The 15971-nt window shown below is 45.1% G+C and overlaps 2 protein-coding genes across 4 annotated transcripts in view; one reads left to right on the plus strand and one right to left on the minus strand.

Annotated features, from left to right (window-relative positions):
• The first annotated feature begins 248 nt into the window (after positions 1-248).
• gpr35b (G-protein coupled receptor 35 b) lies at positions 249-3179 on the plus strand. Of its 3 annotated transcripts, none has more exons than XM_053438549.1 (3): positions 249-349; positions 465-611; positions 1328-3179. In XM_053438549.1, exons 2-3 carry the CDS (start codon positions 588-590, stop codon positions 2177-2179), a joined length of 876 nt encoding a protein of 291 aa, XP_053294524.1. In that variant the 5' UTR covers positions 249-349; positions 465-587; the 3' UTR covers positions 2180-3179. The 3 variants fall into 3 exon arrangements, with proteins under 3 accessions (XP_053294524.1, XP_053294526.1, XP_053294525.1); XM_053438550.1 differs by having other exon boundaries at positions 286-349; positions 461-611; XM_053438551.1 differs by lacking the exon at positions 465-611 and having other exon boundaries at positions 258-349.
• A 783-nt stretch (positions 3180-3962) lies between these two features.
• The window catches only part of LOC128454942 (semaphorin-6B), a 15254-nt gene continuing 3245 nt past the window's right edge, over positions 3963-15971 (minus strand). The window contains exons 5-16 of the mRNA XM_053438548.1: positions 15102-15200; positions 14924-15014; positions 14565-14684; positions 13869-13957; positions 12747-12964; positions 12533-12664; positions 12149-12298; positions 11824-12000; positions 10755-10895; positions 10441-10518; positions 8977-9038; positions 3963-7601 (exon numbers count right to left, since the gene is read on the minus strand). Coding sequence (XP_053294523.1) covers positions 6610-7601; positions 8977-9038; positions 10441-10518; positions 10755-10895; positions 11824-12000; positions 12149-12298; positions 12533-12664; positions 12747-12964; positions 13869-13957; positions 14565-14684; positions 14924-15014; positions 15102-15200 — 2349 coding nt within the window. The 3' untranslated portion in view covers positions 3963-6609. The remainder of the gene's footprint in view (positions 7602-8976; positions 9039-10440; positions 10519-10754; positions 10896-11823; positions 12001-12148; positions 12299-12532; positions 12665-12746; positions 12965-13868; positions 13958-14564; positions 14685-14923; positions 15015-15101; positions 15201-15971) is intronic.

The raw sequence follows: 15971 nt of genomic DNA on the forward strand, positions 1-15971 counted from the left end.
TATGCAGACATTTTTGCTTGTTTCATCTGACAGCACAAAACTTTGACCCATTTCTCTTCATTAGATGTCGAAGAGTGATTACACTGTGTTTAAAAATAATGCCTAAGCTGTTCAGGGACATCTTGCTATTTCCCTTTTCCAATCTGCAGCTCTCTCGTGACTTTGCACTTGCACCTCGCGTGTGTGTGTGTGAGACGTTGTTTCTCTTCCCACTTCACATTTATTCAAAAATGTATATTCAGCAGCATCGACTAAAAGTGAAACAGGAAACAGATGTGCTCCAACCAAGTGCTGCACTATCACAACTTCTGTTCACACCAGCTTTCACAACGTTCACATTCAGACCTTTGTAAGTAAGCCTAATAATAATTTCCCTCATATGAATGTGTTCAGTTATCTTTTAGTCACTCTATATATTGTTTCCACTTATACATACATACTTTTTTCTACTGAAATGGAGAAAGACCACAGACCACAGGGGAAATTGTGCAACGTTCACAGGCGGTAACTCAGAAAACTGTGTATAAAAAGAGTCGCTTGACACAGATGCAGGTGCCGCTGCCTTCAAAGTGACTACAGTGAGGTTAATGCTCAGGAGTTCAGCGCACTTGGTGAGTTCAGGAACATAAATGTTTTACTGTTTGTTTCTTTTTACCTATACTTTATATAAATGTGTGTGTGTGTGTGTGTAATATTATCAGAAAACTGAGATTTTTGCAACCATTTGAATGGCCCTGTTGCATAAAAGCATGAAATCATACTTGAAAGACTGAGACACTTCCACTGTGAGAAAATGATGAGAGTTCAAAAATTGATTAATTATATACATAGTAATTCAACTAGTAGATTCAAAGAGTTGTTGATTTCTTACATTGTCGTGAGTTGTAGTGTTGTGAGCAAACGCTATGAGTTCTGCTGTGATATAATATAAACTAATCACATGTAGTTGTGAAGTAACGGAACCATAACTTTGACCACAAGAGAGCTTCTTGTTTCACATCAGCAACACTCGAATGTCCCTATTTTAAAATGTTTGCTTTCGGTAAACGTTGATCTTGTCGAACCTTCCCAGAGGCATTAAATATAAAGATTCACAGATCACTCACTGGAAAATCAGTCAAAACGTCAAGAAATGCCTGTTAAGTGGAAAGAAATCTACACACGGAAATTGAATGGGTCCTTCCCTGACACATATCACATTCCTCCACTAGGTTTCATGGTAATCTGTTTATTTGCATTAGTATTAGTATAAGTGTTTTCTATGCTCAGCTTTTTGTTGTACCTCTATAATTGTGCCTTTTTCTACTCTGTTTATGTTTTCTTTCAGGAAAACATGAACAGCACCAGCACCAGCTGCCATGTCGAACACCTCCAGGGTTTGGCTTACACTCCTCTGTTCCTCCTGGGGTTCCTCATCAACGCGGCAGCTCTGCGCGCCTTCATCGCCAAGCGGGCCTCCTGGACGGACACCCACATCTACATGTTCAACCTGGCTATAGCTGACTCTGCCCTCGTCCTCTTCCTCCCCTTCAGGATCTTCGACGCCTACTTCTGCCTGCGAAAGAACCACTTGTGCACTGTCCTCATCTTCGTTCACTTCATCAACATGTACGCCAGCATCATGACCACGACCGCCATCAGTGTCCACCGCTACCTGGCCGTGAGGTTCCCCCTGAAGACCCGATTGTGGAGGAGGAAGAAGGAGGTAGCTGTTGCCGTGTGCTTGTGTCTTTGGGGACTTCTGGTGACGGTATCGTTGATTTTCCGAGAGGAGAACTCCCCGGACAGACTCTGGACGTGTTATGAAAGACGCAAGGATCGCCCGCTTGACATACAGTTTATCTGGATTATGGTCGTCCTCGGCTACCTCACTCCCCTGGTGATCATTGTGTTTTGTTCCAGTCACATCATCTCTGCTCTGTCAAAGTCGGACGACAAGTCAGAGGAGAAGAGAAGCATTGTGGGTCTGGTTTCAGCCAACATGATCGTGTTCGTCGTCTGCTACACACCGATCCACATTGGCTTCCTTGTCAACTACTATTCCATTCAACCTCCGAACTGGCGGGAGGTACATTCGCCTCAACATATGTATTTACTCGTGTGTGAATGGATTGCCGCCACAAACTGCTGCTTTGATTCCGTCAGCTATTACTTCTTATTGAAACACTTTTATTCATAAGTCAGTGTTAGAATTAAAGAAGTGCTCCCCAGAAGTAAGATCCAAAAATGACTTTTTATGATGTCATCAAGGTCGTCTCTGTTTGGCCTTGAGACTCTTTGGGGAGGATGAATGAAATACACTGTTGATTTATGGGAATTGTAGGATCAAGTGTTTCTGCAGCTTGATACAGTCAAGGGTGTACAATTTAGGATGTTACAACCTCCGCTGCTTGGATTTAGACATTTTTCATATTAATCTTTCTTTTGTGAGATCCCAATTTAATCATTTATGCAGCACAAAAACTCTTGGATGGCCCTTTAAATTGGCTTTATGCGAACTCTTTAATTAGCACCATGTTTTAAGTGTCTGATACTCAGTATTAGTGAAACATAAAAGCAGAAAAATCTTAGATCTAAAAAAAAAAAAGTAATATGAGAATAAGGTAATATTCTATGTGTCATGTTAGAGCACAAATATCAAAGGGTCATCTTATCGCCTGCTCTAAAATGAGGAATACTGTGCATCCTATTAAATTAGCACAAATAATTAAATATTTAATCATTAGGCATCACATAATCAGGGCTTTGAAGAAAAGAAACTGAATCTATGCTGACAGAAGAACTACATAGACCAGCAGGGAATTTCCTGTTTTATGATGGAGGAAATGTTTGCTTGTGTTTGACTGTGAGGTTTTCATCTGTCACATCTGCGTGATAAGTAAGAAGTAATGGAAATAATGGTCCAAGGGTTTGGATCCAGAAGGCAAGCACAGTGATATGATGACTTGAAATACATATGGACCTAAAACTCTGTCATAATCGGGCATTGCTTGTGATGATTGTTATTTTATATATTTGAATGATATGATTTATTCTCAGAAAATGTAAGTTATGTATATTGTAAAAATTGAGTTTTCCACGTGACAAAGTCCAAGGTTGCTGTATGAGCTGGTTCCCATTATGTGTTTTCCTTGTGGGGACAAAAGAAAGTTCTAATAACATAAATCTGTGACTTTTAAGGTGAAGACATGTTTTCAGTCTGTGATGAGGTTTCGGTTCAAGTGAAATTTGCATTGATGGGCAAGTGAGTGCTGCCTGCACGATGGACAGAGCGTTACATCAGAGCAGAGGACGAGGGCTATTCTCGTCTCTGCTCCAAACCTTTCAACGAAACAGCTGTCTGAGTCAAGCTTAGCTGCACAGACAGACGATGTCCGGTCAATGCACATGGCGCCCATGGGAGTTCATTCCTCTCACACCCTCACACGAGCCGGAAGAAGGGAAGCAAGTGTCCAGCTCCCTCTTGTGGCAGGACACTGGTAAATACTTAATCACCCTGCCTGTCTGCCAATATGATGAAAGGTGTTTCTCATTTAAAAAAAATTCACAGCGTTAATGATAAACACGGTACTCCTCGCTGCTGGGAAGCTGCATCTGTTCAGAACCACACTCGACAACATTAGCAGTCAATTGTATAATGTCATTTAATAGCAGTACTCCAAAAATCGATGGTTATTATAACAGCAGTATTTTCGCAACTGCAAAAAAACATAAAACAATCAAAAAACAACTCAGCAGGCACCAGTCAAATGAGATGGCTCAGTTGTGGCTGAGTTCAGGCCTGCGACTCTACTCTAACAACAGGAAGGAGACGGCTGCCCTCAGCAGTCAGCCAAAGTCACGTAAATACTGTACATACATCTTATTCACAGCATCGTCGCCGAATAAAGACAAACTCACACTTTAAACACAGTCCTGTCTCAGAAGAGCTCAAACAACCCCCACCCTCCCTCCCTCCCCTGAACCCCCAGACCGATACACTATACCATCAGCCTGATTATTTACACTATTCACAAATGATACAGGACAGCTCCTTTACAGATTGCCAAAAAATGTGCTTTTCCTTATTACGGCACAGTACAGGATGACATTCAACGGAAGAGAATGAGCGCAGTCATTCAGTCAGGATGCTGAGAAGTACTTTCAAGATCCTCCAGTATGGCAGTCGGTTGGCAACGACAGACACTATACGACAGAAAAAGACAAAAGAATTTGGATCTACAGAGGTGACCTCGCAGCACTTCAGTGCATTCGAAGGTTTGCTTATAAACTACTTATAGATCGTTGTTATTACATATCAACTATTCTGGATTAAAAGCAGCTCCTGTCATGGTTTAAGTGAAAACAATACAATATAATCATGACAAAGGGTCTGCGTGTGTTTTTACATATTTACAGCACGTTAGTTTGGCCTGAGGCCTCAAAGTAGTGTATAAACAGACCCTCAAACGCCCCTGCTGGTGGCGCTCTGTATCTGCAGGAAAAAAACAAAATAGATTTCAACAGTACCAGCCAACGTCGAGATGAAAGAGCGGAACATTCAGCACGTAAAGTCAAAGGCATATCACGCGTACAGTATACTGCAATAGTTGAGCTCTCCATCACCACAGCGCACGAAACCACTGCACTGCTGATTCTTCATGGCACTTTAAACATTTCTCCCTCCTTTATTTTTTTTAATTTTTTTGCTTTGGGAATCAGGCATCAGGAAATCATCATTCATTGTAGTTGGCTTCGATGTGCAGATGTTAAAAAAACAAACAGACACTGGTCATCGTTAGCGTCTGAGGTTACAGTCGTGGAGCAGGTTGATGTGAAAATTTACACAGAAACAGATTTTCATATATTCATATTTATAATGACATGACAGATGTTTTTACTTTTGTTTGCAAGCAAATGCCTGATAAATCATTTTTTGGACTCATTATTTGTCTTATATTATCCCTTGATCTAAATTAAATGTTTACTATGTACAGATAAACCACATATTGCTGCTCACTACAAGGTCCTTCTACTGTCTGGGGCTTGGAGGGGAAATCGGCTATAACAAAGCACACTCTCATTATTTTATGGTTGTTGCACCTCATTTCATCAGGCTGCATTTTGTTTCCTCTACGTCTTGTCTCTTTTTTATGACCTCCATCTCCTCGCCCACACACTCACACCGTGTCGTGTTAATCTAAGCGCTGACCATTTCATGCCACCGGACACTTTGATATGCTGGATATATATGGTCCCATTTGCCTGCTGGGAACATTTCCATTACCCCTATTGGCTGCGAGTTAAGCCAGAGGTTTCAATCACGGCTGCTGTAACTGTCACTTCATTCTGTATAACGTCTGTGTGGGACCTTGGCCACTGCGGCCTTAACAGGGGGGAATTTCCGTCCTATAAAAGTGGACTGTGTTCTTTAATGCAGCGTTAATGACTGTTTGTAAACGCGTGGAAAAAACCTTCAGGTGACAGTGAAGGACAGGGTGGTGATATATTGCAGTGCTTTGAATTCAAATGCTCTCAAATGCTCCTCTCTACGTCCCTGCCCCGGTCAGTCCGCTTTGTAGCACCACCTCTCCAGACGTCCTCGTGGAATTATTAGCCATTAAAGAGCACGCGGAGTGGAGGGAGGCAAACAAATAGAGCGATGGGCGGCTGGGATGCCGTCATTTACACAGAGCATGCGGGTTGGCAGAAATAGTGCTGACATTACACTCCTGCACTCTGCTCTCCAAAGAAGTTGAGTTATGGTCCCGTAGGCCCAGGACACAGGTTTGAGGCATTGGGCGCTCACGTCTCCCCTCTCGTACACATGGAATACTAAATACCCCCCTGTACAAATACATGTATCCATCTTCTGTGTGCGTGTGCAGCTGGGGAACAGAGAAAAGAAGAAGCACAGAGGAGGGATTTGCGTCGCTTCATCGTCCATTAGGTTTGTGTTTACAGTCACAACGACTTCGGTTTTTTGTCCGATGAGTCAGCTATTGAGCTTCAGGTATTCGAGGATCCGTTTACGAATTTTCAATTTCACCACAAGCACCTAGTTGGCACGAGAACAACAGGTACTATAGATGAGTGGCAGTCTCATCAGTGTTATCCAAGAGGGGGGGAAAAGCAACCCCCGCTCCTGCAGCAGTCCCTGACTGCTTCTGCAACCTCAGTTAATGTGCACAGAGAAGGCAGCTCCTAAGTGCCGTGTCCATCTTTGTCCACATCCTGTCTGCCCCCCATACTGCTCTCTGTCCCTCTTTCTTTCCTCTCCATCCTCTCTCCTCCCTCTCTCTGCTGCTGCTGCTGCTCCTGCTCGCTAGCTGGAGAGGGGAGAGGCAACTCTGCAATGCAGACACAGCAACAACCACAGTCCATCTGACCAATTAGTGTGAGTCAGGATGTGAGTGGCAGACCCAGCAGCCAGTCGCGAGGAGAGGCTTGTCATGGGGTGACATTTTGGGGGGTGGATGGGCAAGAGACTGAAAGAGGAGATCAGAGGGGCTGAAATGAAATAATTATGAAGTGAAGGTAGAGAGAGGAGAGAAGATAGAGAGAAGGGGGAGAAAAGAGAGGAATTAAAACTCTGCACATGGAAAGTTGTCCCCTTCATTTCCTCAGCAGTCACTGGCCGGTCTGAGTCCTGTCACTGCAGTTCTTCTTGCTCATCAGGTGGCTGAGATCCACCAGCTCGCCCAGCTCCCCCCGCTCCAGGGCCCCTCTCAGCAGGGCCCTGGTCAGCCCGGGGGTGTGCTGCTGGGACACATACGCTTGAACACTGGGAGCCGGCATGGAGGGGGGAGGCATAGGGACAGGGACCATACCGTGGCTACTGAGGATGTATCCTTCCTGGGCCGGCCAGCGCAGAGGCAGCGGGTCGTTGTACTCCATATGGGCAGTGGGTGCCGAGACCACCCTCCGACGCTCAGGCGAGTCCTGGGGGGTCATGGGGTAAACATATTCTCCTGCAGACTTCCTGAGCGGGGCCTTGGGCGTCCCTTTCATTCCCTTTTCTTGCTTGCTCAGGCAGACATAGTGCTGGCGTGGTGTGTCTATTACTCGGCCCTCGCCAGCGTGTCTCCCCACAACCCCTTGCTGAAACAGTCTGGTGGTCAGGTAGACAGAGGGGGGAATGCGGCAGGGTGAGCCCAGGCCCACAGAGCCTCCCCCCAGGTACGTCTGGCTGGTGTCCCACCCTCCAGAGTAGGAGTCAGACAGCCGCAGGCCTCTGCGTTTCTGCTGGGGTGTGTGCTCCGGGGTGGGGAGGAAACCGGGGTCGAGCTCCCCTGACTTCACCCAGCCGTTTGGCATGACGAAGAGGGTCTCCCCGCCTGGGGGGCAGGGGCGCTCCCCACCTCCCTGCCGCGTTACACTCAGCACGGATCCTCCCATTCCGCCGCCGCCGCCGCTATTGAGCAGGCCTCTCTCTCGTCGCTGGATGGAGGACTGGGAAGCGTTGCCATGGCGACGGTTGGCAGGCTTGTGGGCCATGATCCAGCACACGGCAAGGCCAGAGAGCGCCGCCCCGATGGTAAATGCAGAGACTGCAGACGCCACGAGCAGGTTGAGGGAGACCAGGCTCTCCGGCTCAATCAGCAAACTCTGCTGCAGAATTCCTGAGGATTAAGAGACACAATTATTAAAGATGACATTTAGTGGAACTGTGCAATGGACACTTCTCATTGTCTGTCTGCAGGGTGCAATTTAAAATTACTATTATTATTACATATGGAGCTATCTTGCTACTTGTACTTAGTGGTTTCCTCCTCACAAGATATAATGCATCATAATAAATCAATATCTACAATAACGCTCATAATGGGTTATCGTCACGTTAAGCATTATTTCTGTAGTGATTATGTTTAAGAGGAGCTTCTCTCCAGTCTGGCCTTGAGGCTCCACAGGCTCCGAGTTCGGATTGGGCCTGCACTTGTCATCAACTCGGCTCAGACCACTGCAGCCGACACTCTAGCTCCTCACTCTTTCCATCCTGCAGCCTGGTCACAGAGTCTCCCCCTCACAGCATAACATTACCTCAGTGTTTCCACCCGGTCCTAATCACTGCCATCTGCGCACACAGCAGAGCGTCTTTGGCTCGGACTCTCCTGTGTTTTCACCTCTCCAGTCTGTCTGCAGCACGGCATCACCGACTTCTACTCTTAATTGTTAATTAAAAAAAGCTAGAAGCCTTTATAAATGAGTGTGATGAGGACCTGGCATGTGCCACGCACTACTCTTTGTAGGCTTTTCTGGAAATTCAGATCTGGCAAAATGGATTTCATGACTTTAAAGCTGGACTCAAACAGGCAGAACAGCTCCGAAAGAAGCCGGTGGAAAGGAAACGACTTCTATTTTAGTTTCCACTGACTTTGTTTGTTTCAGAGTGAGAGTCTCTCCGTGGCGCTGCTGCAGTGACATCTGAGCCTCTCACCAGAAGTGACATTAGTATTTTTCTGCTTAGCTATTTCCAGCTTGCTCACCGACTACACTCGGTCATTGCCCTCCTCAGATGTTTAGCTCCGAGAGAACAAATCCCCTCAGGAGGATGCAGGAGGATGCTGCATTTCCCAATCCTGCAGTTTTGTGTTGTCCAATAGCAGCTACACCTCTTTCACATCCTCTCTAATTAAACTGTCTCACACTGACCCGCTGAAAGTGAGGCTGAAACCAAAACACCGGCTGCACTCCCACCTGATTTAGGCTTTGACAAAGACACAGAAAACCCTCCACATTGCTCAAATAAAGGTTGAGTGGGATCTGCCTGAGCGTGAGCGGAAATCACACTGCACCTCGGATAATTAAAAGGTGTTAAATGTCAGGAAGCGTCACAAATATATTCCCAATTTGCCATATGAGAGGCTGCTTTTGGAACAAAATGTTCATCCACATGCATTTCGGCAGGTGTGATGGGGGACTGAGCCACTAGGTGGAGCCTCCCCTCAGTCCACTGTGCACGACCAGAAGCGTCCATGTCATGGTGCTGCAACCTACCATCACAGTCTCCTAGATGGGAGGTGGTGTTTCCATACTCCACGTCTTGTTGAAACGGCAGCCTGCAGACACAAAGAGATCCCAGCACCACACATCAGACACTTTAATGTTCCTCTTCGTACACAAACAGTAGGACACTAAACATCTCAGTGCCCTCACTCCACGGTATACTCTCAGAGAAAATAAAATGATGCCTGGTCGAAAATAGCTCCTCAATGTAAAATCGATCTCTTCATGAGAACATGCTCAGTTTTCCATATATACACAAATTGGGGGAGATTTGTTGGCAGTAATCGATTCAATGGATATGACCCATGTTGATGCGTCATCCAGTGTAATGGGATACACTATTGATCCCATGATTGATTTGCTCCTTTTTTACCTAAATAACGATTTGATACAGATACTGAGCACAGAAACTGGCTTATACGCTCATAGAATAAAGAATAATAAGGTCAAAATTATTTTTTCATCTATAGAATACATGAAGACATGTTTTTTATTCCTTCAGAGGTCAGGGTCAGCTGTGAAAGAGATGGATGTGAAGATTGCACTTGTAAATAAAAATGCGGAGGAACTGGCCCAATGAGCTTCTAAAGTAAAAACATTCTTTAATCTACAGAATATATAAAGTACTATTTTATTTTACTGCAGAATTACTCAAACTTCCAAAGTGAAGTTAACATATAGATTAAAACAAACTCCAGGATGCAGGAAGTTGCTGTGGGTTCAGTGGTTTCACTGGCACAAATGCAAACTGTGCAGATAGATCACAAATGCATTAGTGGACATTAATAAGTAAGAATGTAAACCTTCGATCGAACCCCTGACCTTTCCAATAGTGGACAACCCGCTCTACCTCCTACGCCATAGCCGCCCACATCAACAAACCATAAACACACTATACAACAGAACAGAACAATTCCTATACACTGCTCTCTGTCAGTCAAACTGATTCCGATTGATGAAGAGTGGTTAGTTTGTTGAGTTTGAACAAGTTCTACAGATTGTTCCACTTGTGTGCAGCATCGTGTCAAGTCTCAGTATCAACATGATGGTTTCAGTGGAACGACAACTACCAACAACTGCCACCCAACGTTCTCATGTAGTGATGTACAGTGATGTGTTCTACAGCCGTCTACATGGATGAGACTGAAGAGCATCACTTGTACAGCCTTATTAGTTATTTAAAAGTGATGGTGGCTTCTACTGAGCAAAAACAAGGTAGTGACTTCACTTACAGTAAGTGTTGTGTGTGGACTGTGCAGCACTTTTCAAGACCACTCAACGCTCGTTACACTACAAATCACATTCACCAATTTCCACCACTTATCTCCTTATTTTATGTTATTAAATTAAATCACAACATATGGTAATGCTGCGCTCTTCACTACTATTCACAAGTACGCGTGTGAGTGTGTAAGTGTGTTTGTTTATGTGTGTGTTTGTTTGTGTTGTCTTCACCTTGTGCCTGGTCTCAAGAAGGAGCAGGTGCTGCCTCTGGTCCAGCCACAGTAAGGATCCCTGGAGGCCAGACAGCTTCTGCACACACAAACACACACACACACACACACACACACACACACACACACACACACACACACACACACACACACACACACACACACACACACAACACACAAACACACACACACACACACACACACACACACACACACACACACAAGGAGTGAGAAAGCAAAGAACAAGGACAGACTTGATTATCAGACATGCTGAGGCGATGGAAACCACTCTAAAAGATAAAAAGTGTCACTCACTTCATGCAGCGAGAGTGCAGGTGGCAGCGAGACGTGGGAACTCGGACCAGACAGGAGGAGAAGGCCAGCAGCAGACTGTGGCTGGTCTGGTCCAGCGACAGAGACAAGAGCTGACGCGCCTGAGGAGAGTCCTCGCCACACCTGGAGACAGACAGCGAGACACAGCGGTGTGAGGACGGTAAACAGGGACAAGAGGCGGCAGAGGGAGGTCACTGTACGTCTGTTGGTGCTTCATGACAGACAGCCCATCGCTCTAACCCCCAACCAACAGTCACATGTCAGCTACAGAGCGTGGTGTGTGGTGTGCGATTTCATGATGCTTCATGTAACCAGCACAGTAACTGATGATGATACCAATCTCCCAAATGATGTGCATGAATGTGAAAACACTCCAATTCTTCGGTTACCGACTTGAAGCCGCCAACATGAGAGCTGATACACCTGAAGCCAGTGGTGGTACTAAAGTAAAACTAAAAGTACCATATCAACTTTTCTACTTGAGTAAAACTTAGTACTTTGCTTTTAAATATAGATAAGTATTCAAAGTAAAAGTACTTGCTGAGTTTAGCCTGTTCTCTAATGCTACAGTCGATTATATCATTAACTGTGCCTCCAGTACATTTGACTACAGATTAATTTCATATTAATAAAGAAAACTGCAGATGATGCTACTGAAAACCCTTGATTTGTCATAATGGCTGAATCCATTTTCTCTCTTCGCCTGTGACACTGCTGCTGCAGGAGGCGGGGTCTAATGTTACCTTCCCGCTCTGACTGAATCAGTGGATCAATTGCCCTCTGGTTATTGATTACTTTACTTTATAAAAACAATGTGAACATGTCATGCCATGTATTGTAAACATTTGAGGAGGGGAAAGTACAAATACTGATTTGTAGTAAAATAGAAAAGTAACTGAAAACAAACATACAGATGCATTTAAAAAGTACTTACGTACAGGGGGGGGGGGGGGGGGATGCACATGCCATCACTGCCTGAAGTAAATATATCATAATATACATTTCATGATTTGTTCATTGAGGAATATGATCTCTTGACTCGTGTACCCACTTCTCTGGGTTGAATCCCTCCACTTCCTCCAGAAACACACTGCTGTGGGACACAGAGTCTCCACTGGGAACCATTAGGAACTTGAGTATGGTCCCTCTGGTTGAGCCCAGGAACAAAACTGTGCGATTTTTATGGGGACCAGCTTCTGTGTCCACCACCATGGCCGTCAGCTGGTACCTAAGGGTATGGATCAATAGGGACGGTCAATAAAGTACATTTGGATACATTTGATGCAGATAGTGCTGTCGGCAAGGATTCCTATTTTATGCTTCCCATTTTCATGCCATAAATATCTTTTGTAAGGGCTGAGTCATTCTGTATATACCGTCCCATAGTCTTGACCACCCAGGGTCTATGTCCTAGTAGCGGAATGGTCTCATCCATCAGTGGGTGGGTCTTCACAAAGTTGAGCACCTCGTCTGGCAGCGTGGTAGAGGAGCTAAATCTGGATCCCTGCACTGCACAACCCCCTGGTCTGCAGACGGAAAGAGACAGGGAGACAAAAAAGAGAAAGAGTGGGTTCAAGAGAGAAAGATAGCAAAAGCGAGAGAGGAAGAGCTGGAGGCTGTGTTCGAATATTTGCTGAATAGCAGTGAAGTGGCAGTGTGATTGACAGTGGGAGCTTAGAGCAGGGCAGTAAGTAGACTGTGTGTGAGACAGATGCTCGGGACAGAAGCAGTGCGGTATTCTGCACTTTGCATTACAATACCTCGGTTTAGGCACCAGGTCGTCCGAGACAGGAGTCCAGATAGACTCTGGGGATTTCTGCTCTTTAAATCGTCCCTCAAAGGCATGAGAGAGCTGCTGCATGTCAAACACACACACCGCAGAGCCAGGGATGCTAAGGGGGAGAGGACAGCGGTGAGATATACCGTAAATAGTGTTTTGTCGACATTTTGTGAATGTTGCGTCCGTGCCTGTACCTGTTTGGCGGCGTGGAGAAGAGGCCGAGGACGACGTCCCGTCCCTGCATGTGGATGATGTTGCTCGTGGCGTGTAAGAGGTTGAAGTAGAAGTGTGAGTCTCCCGGGACGGAGCAGTTGAGCCGTGCCTTTAGAAATGTGGTCCACTGTTTCTCAAGGACACGCTGAGAGCCGCCCAGGTCTGCCTTACACACACGGGCCACTCGGGACACCATCACCTGGAATAAAACAAACGAGGTGTCGAGAAATGGAGGGTTAATCTATACTATATCCACAAACATCTGTCTGTCTGTCTGTTATTGGCTTGTGTATCTTGCAAACTGTTCATCTAATCGGCTTCACACTTGGTAAGTGTATTTGTAATGGTCCAGGGAAGAGCCGTGTTGAATTTTGGGTTATTTGGACATGTGATATATGTTCAATAATCCTAAAATCTATCAGAACATTTAATTAGACGACCAGTGCTCTGTAGTGGGGGTGGGGTTCAGGGCTTTCAGTCTGTGGACTGAGTTGAACATGTCTGCTTCCAAGTCCCTGTAGCGGTCGGCAAATGGCCAGATCAGATTTTTTCTATTTCACTGTATCGGGCTGACACAGACATTTGCGGCTGATCTCCATCATGGTGGCAACATTCATAGAATCACTTTGTCTCTAGTGAGTTGCCTTCAAAGTAAAAGCATAACCTTCGTTTTGCTGCTGTAATGCTTTATATTGAGCTGAATTACACAGCTTTGACTTTGAAAAATCACACACTTGACTCTGAAGAGTGTGGTGACATATAATGTATGAAAAAATAGCTGCATTTCAGCAAATTATTCATCTTATCTAAATGCCATACAAAGTAAAAGTAATAAATCTAAATCAGTTTCATTTTATGAAAAACATTGGGAACACAATCTTCATTGCAGATAAACCAGGTAGGATGAACACAAAGTTTTTTTAATCTCACTCTGCATTATAGACTGTTTATGAAAAGCTCTGCACACAACCTCCAGCACACAAAACAATAAAAAGGTGACAGTATATTGACACAAGCAAAGCAAACAGCCCATTCCAAACAGGCAGGTTCAGAACGGCCACTGAACTCGTAGAATAAACAGAAGGTAGAGGAGGAAAGTGTACCTTCTCTAGATGATGAAACTCCATCGCCATCTCTCTGAAGAAGAAATAAATGTGAGGCCCCCACTCCATAGCGCTCACAAAGTAAGGCTCTGAAAAAAGCAGGATGAGAAAATTCAACGTTAGACAAACACACACTCACACTTCAGAACGCTGGTGACGCAGTGCCCGAGGCCCGACGTAGCCCTCCACACTGCCCGACATGGCGCTCTAATAACAATCACATCAACATGAACCAGCGCTGTCCACAGGCCTGGGCGATTAAATATTCATGTCGTGTTTGATCTATCATCATAGACGAGAGGATACGCATTATTTATCATTTATTCAGCCAGCACTGTTCCAACTGCCCCTGTGGAAAACAGGCTCAGCTGTTCAACCGAAGCCTCGTTCAAACCCCGGAGTCTGTGGAGTCTGACTAACCTCAATACATCACTCTGTCTGCTCCACTTAAATCCAATGAAATGTGGGCCTAATCATGTCTGCTTTCTCTGAATGCAACTTCCCATTCAGCCTCCCCCAAATCATCCTATTCACCTGTGAGCCACTGAGGAAAAGTTGGCCACAGTGGCACAATTTCCTTTCAGCTAACTACAGACGGTAATGGTGATTTTTTTTGTTATTTGCATTCTGACTGTCCACTGGGGCTGTCTGGCTCTGCTGTGTCATTTTTTTTAATGCGTCTGTTTCTTAAAGTACCTCTGAACCACTTGGAATCGTGTTTGACCGTGCGGAGGGCGGGGCTGTCGCCGAGGCTCCGATAGATCACCGCATCGATGGCGAGGAAGTCCGTCACGGTGCCGGTAAAGAGACTTCCATCTGAGAGCCCAGAGAGAGAGAGAGAGAGAAAGAGAGAGGAGGGAAAAGATACAGATGAAGAGATAGCACAAGGTCGGGAAGATTAAAAACCCACACAAGCAATGCAGCGAGAGGTCTGACTATAAATCATTTGAAAAGGTAAACACAAGTGCACAAACATTTCAATGTCTGGAGCAGGGAAGTGAATCTGAGGTTTGCTAGAGAGCATGAATTCAATGTGAAAACTCAAAATGCTCTACCTGCAAATAAAGCCACGTTGGCGTGTCGTGGATCATACGGGCACCGTGCCATCCCGCTGACAGGCTCTCCCACCATCTCTAGGGTGTCTCTCTGCAAGAGGAGGGAAAAAGGATATATAGATGAAGTAGCTGGCAGGTACACAGAGATTGACCAGCCGACAGATAGATGGATACTAACAGTGTAATTGGCACACAGTGGGTTGAAGGCATTTGTCCCGCACACGAACAGGCCACCGTGCTGGCTGAGCAGAACCTTGATGAAATTACGGCACTCTCCCTGTAGGAAAAAACACAAAGGGAAACTAATAAAGGAGAGGACAAAATAATAACGTACAGGGCAAGAGGGGGGAAAAAGACGGCTTTGTGCCAAAGATAAGCCCAAAATTACTGGTCAGTGCTAGAGGACTGTCAGTGTGAAGTATGAAGAATGCGGCTGGAAACAATTCTGAGAGGCAACGACACCCTCAACTGCATTTCATCTGCAGGAACAACAGGAGGACGACTTTATAACAGTCCTCGAGGGTGTGAAGCTGCTACCAGTGATTCTGAAACAGTACACATGGGAAATGTTGAAGTATCGTAGCAGAGACCTGCAACGATTAGATTTAAGTCGATGTGTTTGGTCATATCTATAAAAAAACTGTGACAATATATAATCAAATTAAAACGCAAGAATTTGATTCCGCATACAAACTACATGAGAAACACATGGTTGAAGCTCCACCTCTGAATCCAAGTGTTAATTTTTCCAGTAAGTGTCAATTAGTTATTTGATGAATATTGTGGCTGACGCTGACCTGTGATTGGTCAAGTGTGTTCACAAGCATTGCTGTGCACCCGCATCAGAGATATTTAGCTAAATGTTTGAGCAACAAGGCAAAGTGAAGATGTGTTTTCCATTTTTATTTAGAGTCTATGGCCAGAAGTTTGAGTTTAAATGCGACTGAGCAGACAAATTATTTTAAGTTCAAATGTCCACAGTGCTGTGTAGAGGTGCTGCCTTCAAATGACTCAACGTGGCATTTATAGCCGTTTACCTCAAGCTTTA

Source organism: Pleuronectes platessa, chromosome 13, assembly GCF_947347685.1.
Source record: "Pleuronectes platessa chromosome 13, fPlePla1.1, whole genome shotgun sequence".
Lineage (NCBI taxonomy): Eukaryota > Metazoa > Chordata > Actinopteri > Pleuronectiformes > Pleuronectidae > Pleuronectes > Pleuronectes platessa.

What these genes read in the sequence shown, in the direction of transcription:
- gpr35b (XM_053438549.1), top strand. Translation starts at nt 588, where the DNA reads ATGCTCAGGAGTTCAGCGCACTTG. An exon ending in TCAGGAGTTCAGCGCACTTG is followed by an intron (nt 612 to 1,327) that starts GTGAGTTCAGGA and finishes GTTTTCTTTCAG; the next exon opens with GAAAACATGAACAGCACCAG.